The 14,305-nt window shown below is 52.0% G+C and overlaps 1 protein-coding gene across 1 annotated transcript; it reads right to left on the bottom strand.

The window, feature by feature from the left end:
• Positions 1-499: 499 nt before the first annotated feature.
• GSTK1 (glutathione S-transferase kappa 1) lies at positions 500-13,257 on the bottom strand. The gene is given in 8 exon segments (XM_045288735.1): positions 500-680; positions 886-979; positions 1,196-1,312; positions 3,714-3,848; positions 3,850-3,965; positions 4,119-4,247; positions 4,337-4,418; positions 13,192-13,257. Coding segments are annotated over 8 exon segments (774 nt in total). The 5' UTR covers positions 13,243-13,257; the 3' UTR covers positions 500-630.
• Between the last annotated feature and the right edge of the window lie 1,048 nt (positions 13,258-14,305).

Raw genomic sequence — 14,305 nt, forward strand, 5'->3', positions numbered from 1 at the left:
GGCAGTGTGTTCTTGAATGAGGCCCCAGCTCCTCAGAAGAGGCGGGAGACAAGTGTGCTGGGACTCATCGATAGACAGACAGATGTGGGAGAGTAAGATGGAAAGCAATTGGGGCCGGGGGGAGTGTTAGCAAGGCAGCCAGACAGGAACTGGGAACCAGGCAGGTTCCCACGCTGTCCCTTGGCTTCCAATGGGGCACCCAGTGGGGTCAGCACCTGATGCTGACCTCGGAGGGGCCCAGGCCACAAGCAGGCCAGGGTATAGCCCAAAGGGAAGGAAAGCCTGCCTATAGCTCCCCGGCCAGCACAGCCAGTGCCTGGGCCGAGGTCCCTGGGTCAGTGTCTAGTACAACAGGCAGCTGGCATGGCTTCCTGCCTCTTACCCTCTCCCCTCTCCTGAGAGGGAGCTGCTGCCAAGAACCAAGACAGGAGTGGGTGGTGAGGGACTGGTATGTGTGTGAGGGGAGGGGCAGACAGGACAGGACAGCCGAGACTACACGTTCTATGTATGTCTGAAGTTTATTTGTGAGGCAGAACGCCAGTGCAGGCACTTGGAGCCCCCCGGAAGACCACCCACATGGTCTTTGGGAGAACAGTACCATGGTCCGCAGGTCCCTTGTCCTGGGTGTGCCTACATTCTGGCGTGGGAGGCTGTGGGCACAGGGCCCATCCACTTCTCTCCTGGAAGAGGGGCACCCGTCAGCTCTCTGGGGCCTCCTGTGAACTCTTGCCCCCCAGGGCTCGCAAGGGTCATAGGGAGGCTGTGTTATCGGTCAGTAACCTCCTCCAGGTCCACAGGGAGAGCTGCCCTTCTGCCAGGACCCACCCCCCCTGGACACCCTGCCGGCCAGCAGACAGAGGCAGCTGCCCTTGACCCTTGCCTTACCAAGAAGGAACGCCAGCAGTTCCATGCGATCCGAGCCAAACAGCATGTGGGTCTGGCCGTCCACGTGGGCCACGGTGATGGGCAGCCCAAAGGCCTGGGGACAGAGAGGTGGGGGGTGGGGCGGCTGTGACGGGCGGGGCTGAAGCCCAGAGCCAGCGCTGCCAGCGGGCCTAGACCCTCCGGAGGTTCTTGGTGCTCAGATGGTGTCAGCTCCAAGCTCCTGCCCTCCCTCTCCTGGGCTGGGGAGGGCCCCTGCGTGTGGGGACCCCACAGACCCTCAGGGCTAGGAACACCGAGGTGGGGTGCTCACCCCATGTTTGCAGGCGGCCTCTGTGCTCTCCTTGAGCTGGTTCTTCACCTTGGGGGAAGATATCTTTTCCAGAATCCCTTGGGCTTGTTCTCGGGACATCCCAGCCTTCTCTGCAGCCTGAGGGGGTAGAGTGGGGGGCACCCATGTCTCTGCGTCAGAAGGTAGGGGGCTCAAGGGAGTGACTAGTCCTTCTATTGTCTGCCCCCAAGTCTTCAGGGTGGGGTCATCCTTCCTGTCCTCCCCAAGAGGAGCTCAGAAACCCCGGGACCCCCAGGCAGGTGGGAAGGGGCAGGTGTCTCTAGGAGGTCTTTTCAACACCGGCTGGCCCACCTCCTTTCGCAGGCGCTGTGGTCAGAGAGGAAGCCACGCTGCCCAGAGCGGAGCAGCTTAGGAGGCCGGACTAATAGCCTCTGAGTCCCTGTCCTTAGAAGTCTGGTCTCCTCTCTCCATCGGTCACTCCCAACAATCCCTGGGTGTCTCGGAAGCCTGGGGGAGAGTGCTGGGCCTAATCCCCATGGAATTCCCCGGGAGCGGGGCTGCTTCAGCTGACCCTGGGGGCTCCAGCATGGCTCTGCTGTCCTTGCTCCGGTGGCTCCTGGTGTGCTTAATCTCAGACACACATTCGAATCTCTCAGCTTTCTAAGGCCCGGGCACCCACCTGCTTCTGGAGCAGCTCTGTCAGAGGGGCAGGTGGATTTACGAAGCAGCCCAGGTTGAGCAGCACCCCCATCCTTCACCCCCACCCCCACCCCCGGACGTCCCACCAGGAGGGACACACAAGTCCCTGTAAAGCCAGGCCCTCCCTGTAAAGGGACTTGATTTGGGCTTGGCTTCTTCAGGGGGCTGCTTCCCAGAGAGAAGGCTTGGTGAGAGGGGGAGTAGTTAAGCAGTTAAGCAAACAATTAAGTCCACAGCATGGATGGTTGGGTGACCACTAAGAATCATGCTTCCTGGGTATTTAAGTTGGCATGGGGAATGATGGTCAAATATTAAGCTAAATCTTATTCAACTAATTTGCTGCCCAGACAACGAGCACAGGAGGGGCGGTATTGGCCGGTCTCACGTTGCACATTTAACTTCTGTGGGACCGGCTGGGTCAACACGCCCAAACTCATTGGTAAAAGCCACCCTGTAGACACCAGTGGTTAAGATAAATAAACAAGCAAACAACAACAAAACTCACTGCCATCGAGTCATGTCCGATGCCTAGTGACCCTGGCGGGCAGGGCAGAACAGCCCCTGTGGGTGTCCAAGACCATCACTGTACAGGGAGTAGAATGCCTCATCTTTCTCCCTCGGAGCAGTCGGTGGTTTCAAACCACCAACCTTGCAGTTAGGGGTCCAGCGTGCAATCCCTGTGCCACCAGGGTACCTGCGGTTGCAATACTCTGCTGTGAGCCAGTGTGGTCTGCCCAGCAGTGCTGCAGAGGAGACACCTGGCTACCTGTTCTGAAATAGGGGCCACTGACGATGCTGTGGGGGCACCGCCCCGTGCTGAAGCTTGAGGGTCACCCCCATGACTAATGGTATTATTTATAGGCTGTGTATTTCCCGAGAAAATGACCCTCAGAAGAAATGTGCTCCATCCATCGATGCCCCGCAAGGCTGTCTGAGTTCAGAGCTGTTTCCAGGGGTCCCCGGGCTTGTGAACAAACCTGGCTTGAAGCCTCAGGCCAGAGACCTAACGATGTGTTGCATGGGCACACCTGCCGCACAAGACCGCCCCCCAAAGATGCCCCTAAACAGGAGGACTCAAATGGGCCGATCTGAGCCGTGGTGTTTCCTGTCACCTCCGATGCGTGTGCACACTGGGCAATGCATAAGGAAGGCCGGGAAGAACGGATGCCTTTGGATTAGGATATTGGGGAAGAGTATGGAATAAATACACCAGGGACTGCCAGCAAATCGAAGAGATCTGCCTTGGGAGCAGTGAGGATGGACAGACTTCATCTCACGTGCTTTGGACATGTTAGCAGGAGGAACCAGTCCCCGGAGACGGACATCCTTCTTGCTTGGTAAAGCAGAGGGTCAGCAAGATCCTGAATGAAATGATGGGCACAGTGGCCACAATGATGGGCTCAAACATCCCAACGTGAGGCTGGTGCAGGACCGGGTGGCGTTTTTCCCTTTAGACAAGGGCATCGGTGTGAGTCAGAACCCAGTGGGCAGCCAGCATCTAACCATAAAGTCCTCTTCTAGATGTGTGGGGTGGTCTGGGGTGGCGCCCAGGCGGTCAAGCCTTGCCTGGGCCTCCCCCCTGCCCTCCAGGGGACCAGTGCTGTCCCCTCTCCCCCAGGCGCCACCCACCAGTGCATATGCTCCCTTCCATTGCTGGGGGAGGGAGGGGTCTCTTGGTTCTGTCTTGTCAGTCACTTGTCCCCTCAAACACGAATGCCCTTCTCCCCACGTGACGTCACTGTGGCCGCTCCACCCAGTGAGAAAGCAACTGTCCATCTCCCTCCCCAAGGTGGGGTCCTCTCAGCTTCCTGGGGAGGGGGTGGGGGGGGAGGGCACTCACTGCCAGGATGCTCTGGGGCTCTGTGATGTCTTCATCCTGGAGCAGAGGGAGAAGGGGGGTGTTGAGGGACAGGGTGAGTGCCCGGCCATCCGCGGGCTGGCCAAGGAGCCTGGGGAGGGGGCCAGAGGTCACCCACGGTCCCGGTGCTCACCCTGGACCAGACACGCATCCACAGCTCTCGAGACGTCTTCTCCAGCATCTCGGGGCACTCCAGGTGCACGGCCGTCAGGAACCGCATGGCCGACAGGCTCCCTGTGAGCAAGGCACTCAGAGACTCCGCAGGGTCACCAGGGTGTCCTACCTGTTCCTGTCAGGGATCTCCCGCCCCTGCCACACCCTGGCAATGACCCTGAGGCTCCAGAGGGCCCCTCCTGAGCACACACCCCCACCCACCTTCCCCGGCACCTTTTTCCAGGATTACGGCCAAGAAATCCTTGGGGAAGGAGATGGGGACCTGGTAGTGCTCTCGCAGGTTCTTGAGGTCACTGGCCAAGTACTGCGCTTTGCGGGGAAGCAGGGCAGGGGGCTTGTTTCCTGTGGGTGGGATGGTGGGGTGGGGGACAGGCTGGTGAGAGACAGGGCTTGTGGATCCCAGTGGGGGAGGGGGCCGGGGCGTGGCCTACCGCTGTCCTTCATGATCCCCCCGATGAGGCACGGACGAAGATGCAGGTCCACGTTCCAAAGGTGCTGGTAGCGGCATAGAATCTGCGAGGGGGGGTGAGGGTGGGGGTGTCACTGCCAGGCCGGAGACAAGGCCAGCAGGCCAGCCGCAGAGGAGTGGATCCAGTGTTGAGGAGTGCTGTTTGGAAAGGCAGACTCTCCGCACCCCGGAGATCCAGGGGCCCCACACTGCTCCAGGGCCCGGGCCTCCTGCTCAGTCCCTTGCAGGGCGGGGAGGTGGCCTGATTTCCAGCAGACATGGCAAGCACAGGCGCAGAGCCCCAGGGATGCCAACCAGACAGGACTCAGAGCAAGGGGCCTGGCCGGGCACCAGCTCCAGAGAGTGAGGTGGTGCCCGCTGGAAATTCACGAGGGTGAGGTCAAGTTCTGAGGCACCGACCACGCAAGACCTTCCCTGAAGCCCGCTTCCTCCAGCCCTGTGCCATGTAGCTGGGACCCCCTCTCTCCGCAGGTCTCTTGGGGACGGACAGTTTCCTCCTAATAACCAGAGGTGGGCGTGGGCTGTTGAGTCTAGCGCTTGCTGCATTCCCCCAGGCCCTGGAAAGGGACATCACTTGGTAAGGCGGAGGAGCAGTGAAAGAGAGGAAGGTGGTCAACAAGTCGGATTGACACGGTCCGTGGCTGCAACCATGAACGCAGAGCCGTGTGAGGATGGCCCAGGGCCCGGCGGTGTTCTGTTCTGCTGGGCATCGGCAGCTGTGAGTTGGACGGTCTCCGCTGCGTTTCACAGCAACAAGAGGATCCAGCTGTTGGTAGAACAGGAGCAGCTTCGGGATGAGGGCGACGGTGTTCATGGAGCCAGTATGACGCCCGTTCTGTTTGCCCAGGTCTGCTGATCGTGAAATGCCCGCTAGCAGGTCCAGCGGGCCCCTTGCGGTGACACAGACACAAGGGTGTGCTCCTGCTAAACACCGACCGGGACCTTCAGTCCCATGCAACACACAGCCATGAGTGAGGGGACCCGGTACTTCCTAAGGGCATGCCTTTCCCTGCAGCGGTGTCCTCGGCTTTGTAAACATCCACACATAACTTTAGATACGTTTGGCACACCAGCACACAGGAGCTAGCACACATTTGACATGCCACTAGCGTGGATAGGAGTGTCATAAATTCTAATACAGCAAATGTCCCCCCAATCCTGGAAATATCGATACCTCACCAATAGGAACACCTTTAAATAGGAGACGAGTTTCATTTTCTGACAGTCTGCTGCAAGGGACACTGATAGTACTCTGTATTTGCTGAGAGCGAGGGATGAAGCTCATTGAGATGGGACCCTGGTGGTGCAGGGAGCTGAGCATTGAGCTGCTAACCCCAAGGTTGGCGGTTCACACCCACAAGCCTCTCTGGAGGAGAAGAGGAGGCTGCCAGCCCCTGCAAAGACATACAATCTCAGAAGCTCCGGGAGCGGCTCCACCTTGTCCTGTAGGGTTGTTAGAAGTTGGACTTGACTCGATGGCAGTGGGTTTTGTGCATTTCCAAGACCGTAACTGTTTAAGGGAGTAGAAAGCCCAGTCTGTCTCCTATGGAGCTGCTGGTGGGTTCGAACTGCCGACCATGAGGATCGCAGCCTAACGCATAAACCACTACACCATCAGGCCTCTTGGGTTTTGTGTCTTTTTGTTTGTTTTAGGCACAGTAGCCAAAACTCCAAACCAAATTCATTGCCATTGAGTTAATTCTGATTCACAGCCACTCTATAGAACTGCCCTCTTTGGGCTTCATTTCACAGGCAGAAAGCCTCATCTTTCTGCTAAGGGTCAGCTGGTGGATTCGAACAGCTGACCTTGTGGCTAGCCGCCTAACACGTAACCCGCTGTGCCACTAGGACTCCTTTGAAGCCCATTAAAAGGATGCACGATTCAATGTGTACGTATCACGCGACATTATGTTTCTGTTTTGCAATGGTGAACGTGTTTCTAAACCCCTCTTCCAAGAGAGAAGTAAAAGGTGCTTATCACAAGTCACGTTTGGACCCAGTGAGAATATTTATGTCTCTCCGTGTCTGGAAATTGGACAACTTGTGGGAATAAGTTACATGGATCTTTAGATAATGAATGCTACATACATATGTTTATTTCCCATCTCCCTTCATTGATATTGCCAAGACTCACAAGACAAACCTGGCGTGGAGAGGTGGGGTTCCTGTCCTGTCCACTATGAACTTATCTCCACACACAGGAGTTGAGCGATCCAACTAAGAAGTGAAATGTGCATTTTACAAATGTTGCGTCTGGCACCAAGTGTGGTCCCCTCTGTGTTTCAGACCAACTGGTTCCCTCTTGCCAACCACACGAAGGACCCGCCATGGGCGCTGTGGTCCCGTGACTTGTGCTGTATCTGGTCAGGCTCTGCACAAAGGTAAGCCAACGCTGTCTTCAGATCGTGTCTGAAGCAAACCTGGTGTCGGTGCCTACTCTCACTCCATCAGGCGAGAGGGGGCAGGAGGGCACTGAGCTGCTCAGGCATGGGCAGGAGGGCGGGGCACTGTGGAGCGGGACTCCAAGGGTGGAAAGGGAGCATGCACATTGTAAAGTGTTATTTCAAGACCAGTTCTGCAGAGGGCTTGCCACACGCATCGCACACAAACAGACCGCCTCGTGAGCACTAGGTCGTTGGATGATCTCAGGCACAAAGAACAACGAGACATATTCCAAACAGACCACCCCCTTTTTTTTAACTTACTGATTTTTCCGATTTCAAAGCCTTCCGTATGGATGGCACCTCAAAGGAAAGAAAACCCCAAATCCTCCCAACTGGACCCACACAGGGTAACCTGAGAAGAGATGGAAGTTGTCAGGGGCTCCGTCTTTCTTGCACCCACAATCCATGCTCCCCGGAAGCGGCGGTTGGGCGTTCAAACAATGCGTTGCTTTGGGCAAAACCGCGGCGCAAGGTCTCTGCAAAGGGTTAAAGCGCAGGCATGCCATCTGAGGGCTCCCGGTGCTGGATCCAGGACGTGGTGCTTCCTGTCACCTCCCGCCGGTGTGGAAGCTGTGTAACACGGAAGCCCGACGGTGAGTGGATGCCTTTGAATTACGGTTTCGGGGAGTCTATATCAAATAGACTCAAAAACTCAAACGAACTCACCCCTGTGGGCTCCCTAGGGGAGTAGAGTAGAAAGCTCAGTCTTTCTCCCTCCGAGGAGCTGCCGGTTTGGGACTGCTCACCACGTGAATGTCACCTCGACACCACCAGGGCTCGCCGATGAGGCTACTGACCATGAGAAGAACGCACAAATCTACTTCGGAAAAAATATAACCTCGTCAGGGGAGTGAAGAGGGTGAAGCTTCCTCTCCTGTCCTTTGGACTTGTTATGGAGCGGGACAGGTCCCTGGAGAAGGACATCATGATTGGCAAAGTAGAGCTGGCAAAGAAGAGCAAGGCCTTCAGGGAGACAGGTGGACACAGTGGCGGCAACAATGGGCTCAGACATAACAGCTGTGAGGTTGGTGCAGGGCTGCCCCAGGCCTGCGTTCTGTGTCCCGCTGTCCATGGGGACAGGAGGAGTCTGGAGCCCCGGTCGTGATTAGATGCTGTGGGGTCGGGTCTGGCTCAGAGCGACCCTGTGACTCCCAGCAACAATCTTCAAATGTAAACTCTGGTGTGAAGGCCCATATGGGAATGTAAAGTTTATTTTCCGATTTTTACTTGTGTTATAAAGTCTCGTTATTTCCAATTATTCAACTGTATTTGGCACCCCAAAACAAACAATAACAACTACAACAAAACAAAACAACCCCCTCTCCAGAAAAACAAACGCAGGGGAGCTAAATTTAAACAGTGACATAGCATTCTATCAGGTGAGAGGAAATGGCAACAGTGGCGTGTAAATGCGAACATTCACAGAGAAGTGCAGACAGAGGACCTGCCCATCTCTAAAGACTGTTCTAAAGGCAACTGCCATTTTAGAAGCAAGGAATCAGCAGACACTTCTGTCAAACCCTCAGATTTAAGGGGTGTAAATGGTGATGCCAGGAGGCCTGAAAGTGCTAGTAGCCGAACGGATCTAACAATTTGTTCCAGATTCTGCATCCATCTCCGGCTGTAGTAAACAAGTCAACAGCGGTGTGGAACGTGGACCTATTTTAGTACCTGAAATTGTGACACCTGCAGGTCCCATAAACACAGATCCAGCTCTGAGGAATCGTTTTCTTTTAATGATGCAAATGGTTAAATTGAAAGAGGGCCGTGTCTGCCAGCACCACAGGGACCACTGACAGTTCATGCTGAAGCTCTCCCGAAGGTAAACAAACAAGGTTCTGTAGCCAGAATGCAGTTCTCGGGCGCACAGTGAATGGTGGGCCCTAGATTATAGGAGGGAGTGGCTACTGTGGGCTCCACCCATCAGCTCTGTACGTTGCTTGCTTTGCTGTGGGATCCAGAAAGGTTTCCCCCCAGGCTGTCCCCCCATATTCTATGCTGTTTGCTAACACATGGTCAGTGTCTGTACACATGGAGGTCAGCTGCTTAGAAGCTATCTCCCTGAGCGTATCAGCCATCTAGTGCAATGGTTCTCAACATTCTGATTCCTAACAGTAGCAAAATTACAGTGATGAAGTAGCAACGAAACTAATCTTATGGTTGGGGGTCTCTACAACATGAGGAACTGTATTAAAGGGTCTCGGTATTAGGAAGGTTGAGAACCACTGATCTAGAGCAATCAGACCTTAATGTCTGTCCCACTCCCTGCTAAAGATAGTGGATTTTTTTCCTTGAAGGTCAAGCCAACTGGAGGACGACCAAAGTTAGGCTTCCATCTTGAATCTAGGATCTGCCCATCTCGTCACCTGTGTATCCTAGCCCCCACCTTCCTATTACGTGTACACCCCTAGCTCATCGCCATCCTGTCACGTGTATGCCTATTGGACAGCCCTATCCTGTTATGACGTGGTGACCTGTAATCAGGGGGGCTCAAAAGCCCCCTAAGTGTATATAAGTCTTTGTTAGAAATATATGCTCTCTCTCTGTGCCAGACCTGGCCGCTGAGATCATGGCCATCGGGAGTTGAGCAATTGAATGCCTTATATTGTCTGATATCTCTTTAATTTTACTTCTCAATTACACAACCACCCATGGACCATTTGCTTGTGGTACTCCACACGTCACGAGCAAACTACACAGTCCTAAATAACATCATCCTGCAATCGTCACAACTCTTACGTGATGGATAAAGCATGGGGCAGTGCAATTCACCGAGATGGTAAGTAGCCACATTTAAATGGAAGACAGAAACACCAATTAATGAGGAATGTCAGTATAAACTGCCACGAAGGGCAACCCATCACATATATCTAAAATAACACGTGAAGAATTAATAAGTTTATCCACCAGCATTCCAAAGGAAAAAGATGAGGCTTTTCACTCCTGTAAAAGGGCGTATGGCAGTTACATAATTTCATGTCAACTTGATAAATTAGTACAGGGGTGGAATCTAGCCTGTCAATCAGGTCAAAGTCCGATGATGCCTCCTTGTGGGCGTGGCCATCTCGTGAGAATTCTGGGAACTTCCTTTCTCCCTGGAGGTGGGACACACTCTCTCTGCTTCACTTTCCCTTTGTTGAGACACTCAGAGAGCTGGAGGAGCCATGTGGAGACCCACCAGCACTAAGATGCTTCTACTGCCAGTGGATCCACAAGTCTTCATCCACCAGCCTGTGATCTTTCTGCATTCAGCATCACTGTGAATGGCTATGTGAGTCTGAAGAGGAATTTATGGATTAGTGTCCGACATAAGGGCTAGTATCAGACTTAGGGACTTGATCTGGACTGGGCTGGGATGTTTTCTCAATATACAATTCCTCTTTGATATAAAGCTCTTTCTTATAAATATATGAATCTCCCTGGGTTTGTTTCTCTAGTCTGCCCGGACTAACACAGGGAGCCCTGGTGACTTAGTGGGTTATGTGTTGGACTGCTAACCATGAGGTCAGCAGTTTGAATCCACCCACTGCTCTGAGGGGAAAAGATGAGGCACTCTACTGCCTTACAGAGCTACAGTCTCTGAAACCCACAAGGGCAGTTCTACTCTGTCCTTTAGAGTCACAATAAATCAGGACTGATTCAATGGCAGTGAGTGAGTGAAATAAGTCGTCTCAAAGCAGCTGTCCACCCCCTGCTGTTCAGTTACTTCCTGTAATTTTTGCTGTCTCAACTCACTGGTGGGCAGTTCTTTGGCCATCATGGGGGGCGTATTAAAATGTCCCTTTAATACACACTGGGGAGGCAATGGGTGCTACCCTGGGCCCATACACTCAGATTCTACAGCCCTTAGAAGATGCTGCTATGGACCAGACACAAAGGGGAGATACCAAGAGAGAAGCTGACATCATCATCCAACAATGCTAAGATGACCTTCTATACAAGGGTCAGCCAAACAAGTATTGCTAGTAGGGTCCCCTACTAGCATGCATCCGTGCATGGCTTTAACATGTTTGAACGTGTCTCGCTGATCAGTGGATGTCTACAGACAAGATCTCTCAGTAATACATGTGTCTTACTCTTGTGAGTGACTTAAACAAACAAACCCAAACGAACCCCCAAACCAACAGTGGCTTCCATGGGCGGGATCTGCTGACCCATTTAACTTCGAGGCATAGAGGTTATCTGAGAAGGTAGTTATTTTGGAGATTCCAGTGGGATTATCATGAATGCGTTTCTCAAAAGACACAGGAGGATCACAGAAGCTTCCCAGGAAGCGGTGTTAGGACAAGAGAAAGGAATTGCATCAGCCAGAAAAAGGGCAGGAAAATTCCACGGAGGACCCTATTTCTATCATGACACAATGCCTGCTCCTTCTTCAATGCGACCAAGGGCCGTTAAGAGAATTTAACCGGGAAACCTGACCCCATCCACTTTCTAGCCCTGACCTTGCCCCTTCAGACATCTTTTGGGTCTCTCAATTCAAAGAATCACAATTTGAGTTTCTCAAAGACACCCCCCCCCTCACCCCCCCCTCCCTTTGGATGTGGTGTTCATGAGAGAGGGCAGGCTTTTTCAGGGAAAGTTAGAGAGCTGGAAATCTTCAGACGTGTATAGACACAGCTGGAGGACACGTTGAGAAATAAGACCTTCAGGTTTGGGTATTTTTGTTTAATCGAGGTTTCCAAGATTTTGTAGCAAGACATTCAGACTCAGTCTGGCATACATGTTGGTTATGTGGAAAGACACAGGGTTTGCATCGGACGAATCCAGCTCTCCAAGATGTAAAGTCGTGCACAGAACACCGCTGGTCGGAAAGTCACAGGGCATTGACAGCGTTTAAGAATTTGAAAACACAAGGAAAGAAATGCTGACAAATACTGCTCATGAAGCAGGTCGCCAAGCTGCACTGCTGAAGCATTAGAAGCACAGAATGCACGTGGTTCCGAAGTCCTGGTTACCAGAGGGCTTTCACATGACGTACAACACGCCATCATCGACGTCTTGCTCATGAAGGAAGACGGAAGCGTATTTAGTTCTTTCTTGTCATTTTCCCTTAACAAACATCGTGGCTATGCCGATGAGGGATGCATGACACCATCCGAGAACCTCCTGCAGGCTCATCTCAATGCCTCACACCCGACCGTTACGGAAAAGGGAGCAATCCCATGCCTCCGTGAGAACTAACCATACAGATTCAGGAAAGACACATTTTGCTCACCTGGGCATGCCTGATGCCATGCAAAAACTCAGTGTCCTCCAGTCGATTCCAACTCATAGCAACCCAGAGGACAGAGAAGAACTGCCCCAGTGGGTTTCCATGATAGTACAGTGAACCCTCACCACTTTGCGCTTCGACTTCCGCGGCTTCACTCTATCGCGTTTTTTGCGTAACAGTGCATGCTCTGTCATTACTGCCACTGATTGGCTCATACTGTACACGCTTCTGTCTGCATCGCTATGTATTGGAGCTACGTATCAGATGCATTTTTGCTTTTGTACAGTGTACTGTAATTGTTTGCGATTTTTAAGAAATTTTATCTAAGCCCTATGATGGCTCCTAAATGAGCTGCTTCTTCTAAGCCTTCTGACAATAAAAATAAGTGCCAGAGGAAGATGCTCACCATCCAGGAAAAGGTAAAACTTTTGGATATGATCAAAGATGGCAAGAAAATCGTGGATGTTGCACGCCATTTCGACTTGAATGAGTCTTCCGTTTGCTCCATCCGTTGTACTTCATAATATAATAAATAATAAATGATCATTATAACGTCCAAAACGTTTTACTGCATTTTCCCTTTTTCATTTAATAAATTGGGTAATACGAGTGTAATGGTGACTAAAGGGTGTTTTTTCATGTCCTCTATGCTCTAACTACGAAAATATTTGATTTACAAATAAGGAATACTACTTCGCGGAATTTCATTTATCACGGTAGGGTCTGGAACCGATTAACCGCGATAAACGAGGGTTCACTGTACACCTTTACGGGAGTAGAAAGCCTCATCTTTCTCCCGAAGAGTGACTGGTGGATTTGAGCTGCCGACCATGCAGTTAGCAGCCCAACACGTAACCCACTGGTCACCAGAATACAAGGACTAGTTCCCAGAGCTGAAATAGCTTTAGGCAGATTCCTAAATCTAGTGATCACACGCTGCACATCCGCACACTCCTTTTTTGCCCCTAAAGACACTCAAAAGTCCTCGCCCTGCAACCGTGATTCAAAGACTCTACTGCCAATCCTATGTTCACCAGCCGATACTGCGCAGCAGCCTCATTGGGATGGAACCACAACTGCACAAGAGCAAACACACAAAGAAACGTCCATGATCACCTGTTGGTGGTGGGGGGCGCCGTTGAGCCTGTGCCGACTCACCGTGGCTTGATGTACAACAGAAGGAGACACCGCCTGGCCCCGCCCGTCCATCCTCACCAGTGTTCTGATGAAAGAGATTAAGTAGCAATGTTGCTTTCTGAAGATGACAGTTGCTGTCTGACTTCTTTCCGCGGGTCCACTTAGAAGTACAGCGTTTGTTACAAGACAAGGGTCAAGAGTAGGTGCGAGTAGGAGCCACTTAAAGCAACATTGGTGACAGTCCATTTTTCCTGGAGACAGACTGTCTGGGATTGACTTCTCTAGAACTTGACATTGCTGGCTCATTTCTGTTTGTGGTAGAATATTTCTACAAAATATTCTTTTTGTAGAAAATGTGGTGCACAGGAACAGTCTTAGTACCCGGCATCCATGGAAAATTCCACAAGCCAGTTCATTCCATTCAGTCAAAATGGAATTGGCCACGGCCGCAGTCCATTGCAACATTATAGTTGCATTAAAAAGAAGTTACATCAATGATAGTTGACACTCATGCACACTCCCATCTAGCCTGCAGGGGGTGAGGGGCACATAGGCAAAAGAGGCCTTCAAAAAGTTAGTGGGAAAATCCCATTTCTTTAAATTTTTATTTTTCCACGAACCACGCAAAGTCACCTCCTGCATGTGCACAATCACATGCATTTGTATAATTGACACGCCAAGCCTTGAGCGGCACAATTGAAAGAGTCTATATACGGGCAACACATTGATCAACACAGGAGGCATCCAAAGAAGACAGAAAGAATACACAGGGCCACTGTGCCAAAAATGACTGGTTGGCATTCAGTTATTTCTGGAGGTGGTATATGATTTAAGAGCAATGGTGTTGAAGGAAGAAGTCCAAGTTGCACTGAAGGCATTGGCACAGACAAGGATGCAGGGGTTGGCAGGAGAGCAATGGAGATGTCTCTATAATCATGCAGTGCTGGAAGCACTCACTGGTCTCTGCCAAGGAACCTGGATGATAGCAACACGGCCACTCACTGGAAGAGACCCACCTTTCCAAAGACAGGTGACCCTGGAGTATGAGAAACTTAGTAAGCAATCGCATCAATTTCACACATCTTGATTTGCTCAATATGAAACTCACTGCCACTGAGTTGATTCAGACTCATAG

This window comes from Echinops telfairi, unplaced genomic scaffold (assembly GCF_000313985.2).
Source record: "Echinops telfairi isolate 266 unplaced genomic scaffold, ASM31398v2 ScPeMD7_23;HRSCAF=83, whole genome shotgun sequence".
Classification (NCBI taxonomy): Eukaryota; Metazoa; Chordata; class Mammalia; order Afrosoricida; family Tenrecidae; genus Echinops; species Echinops telfairi.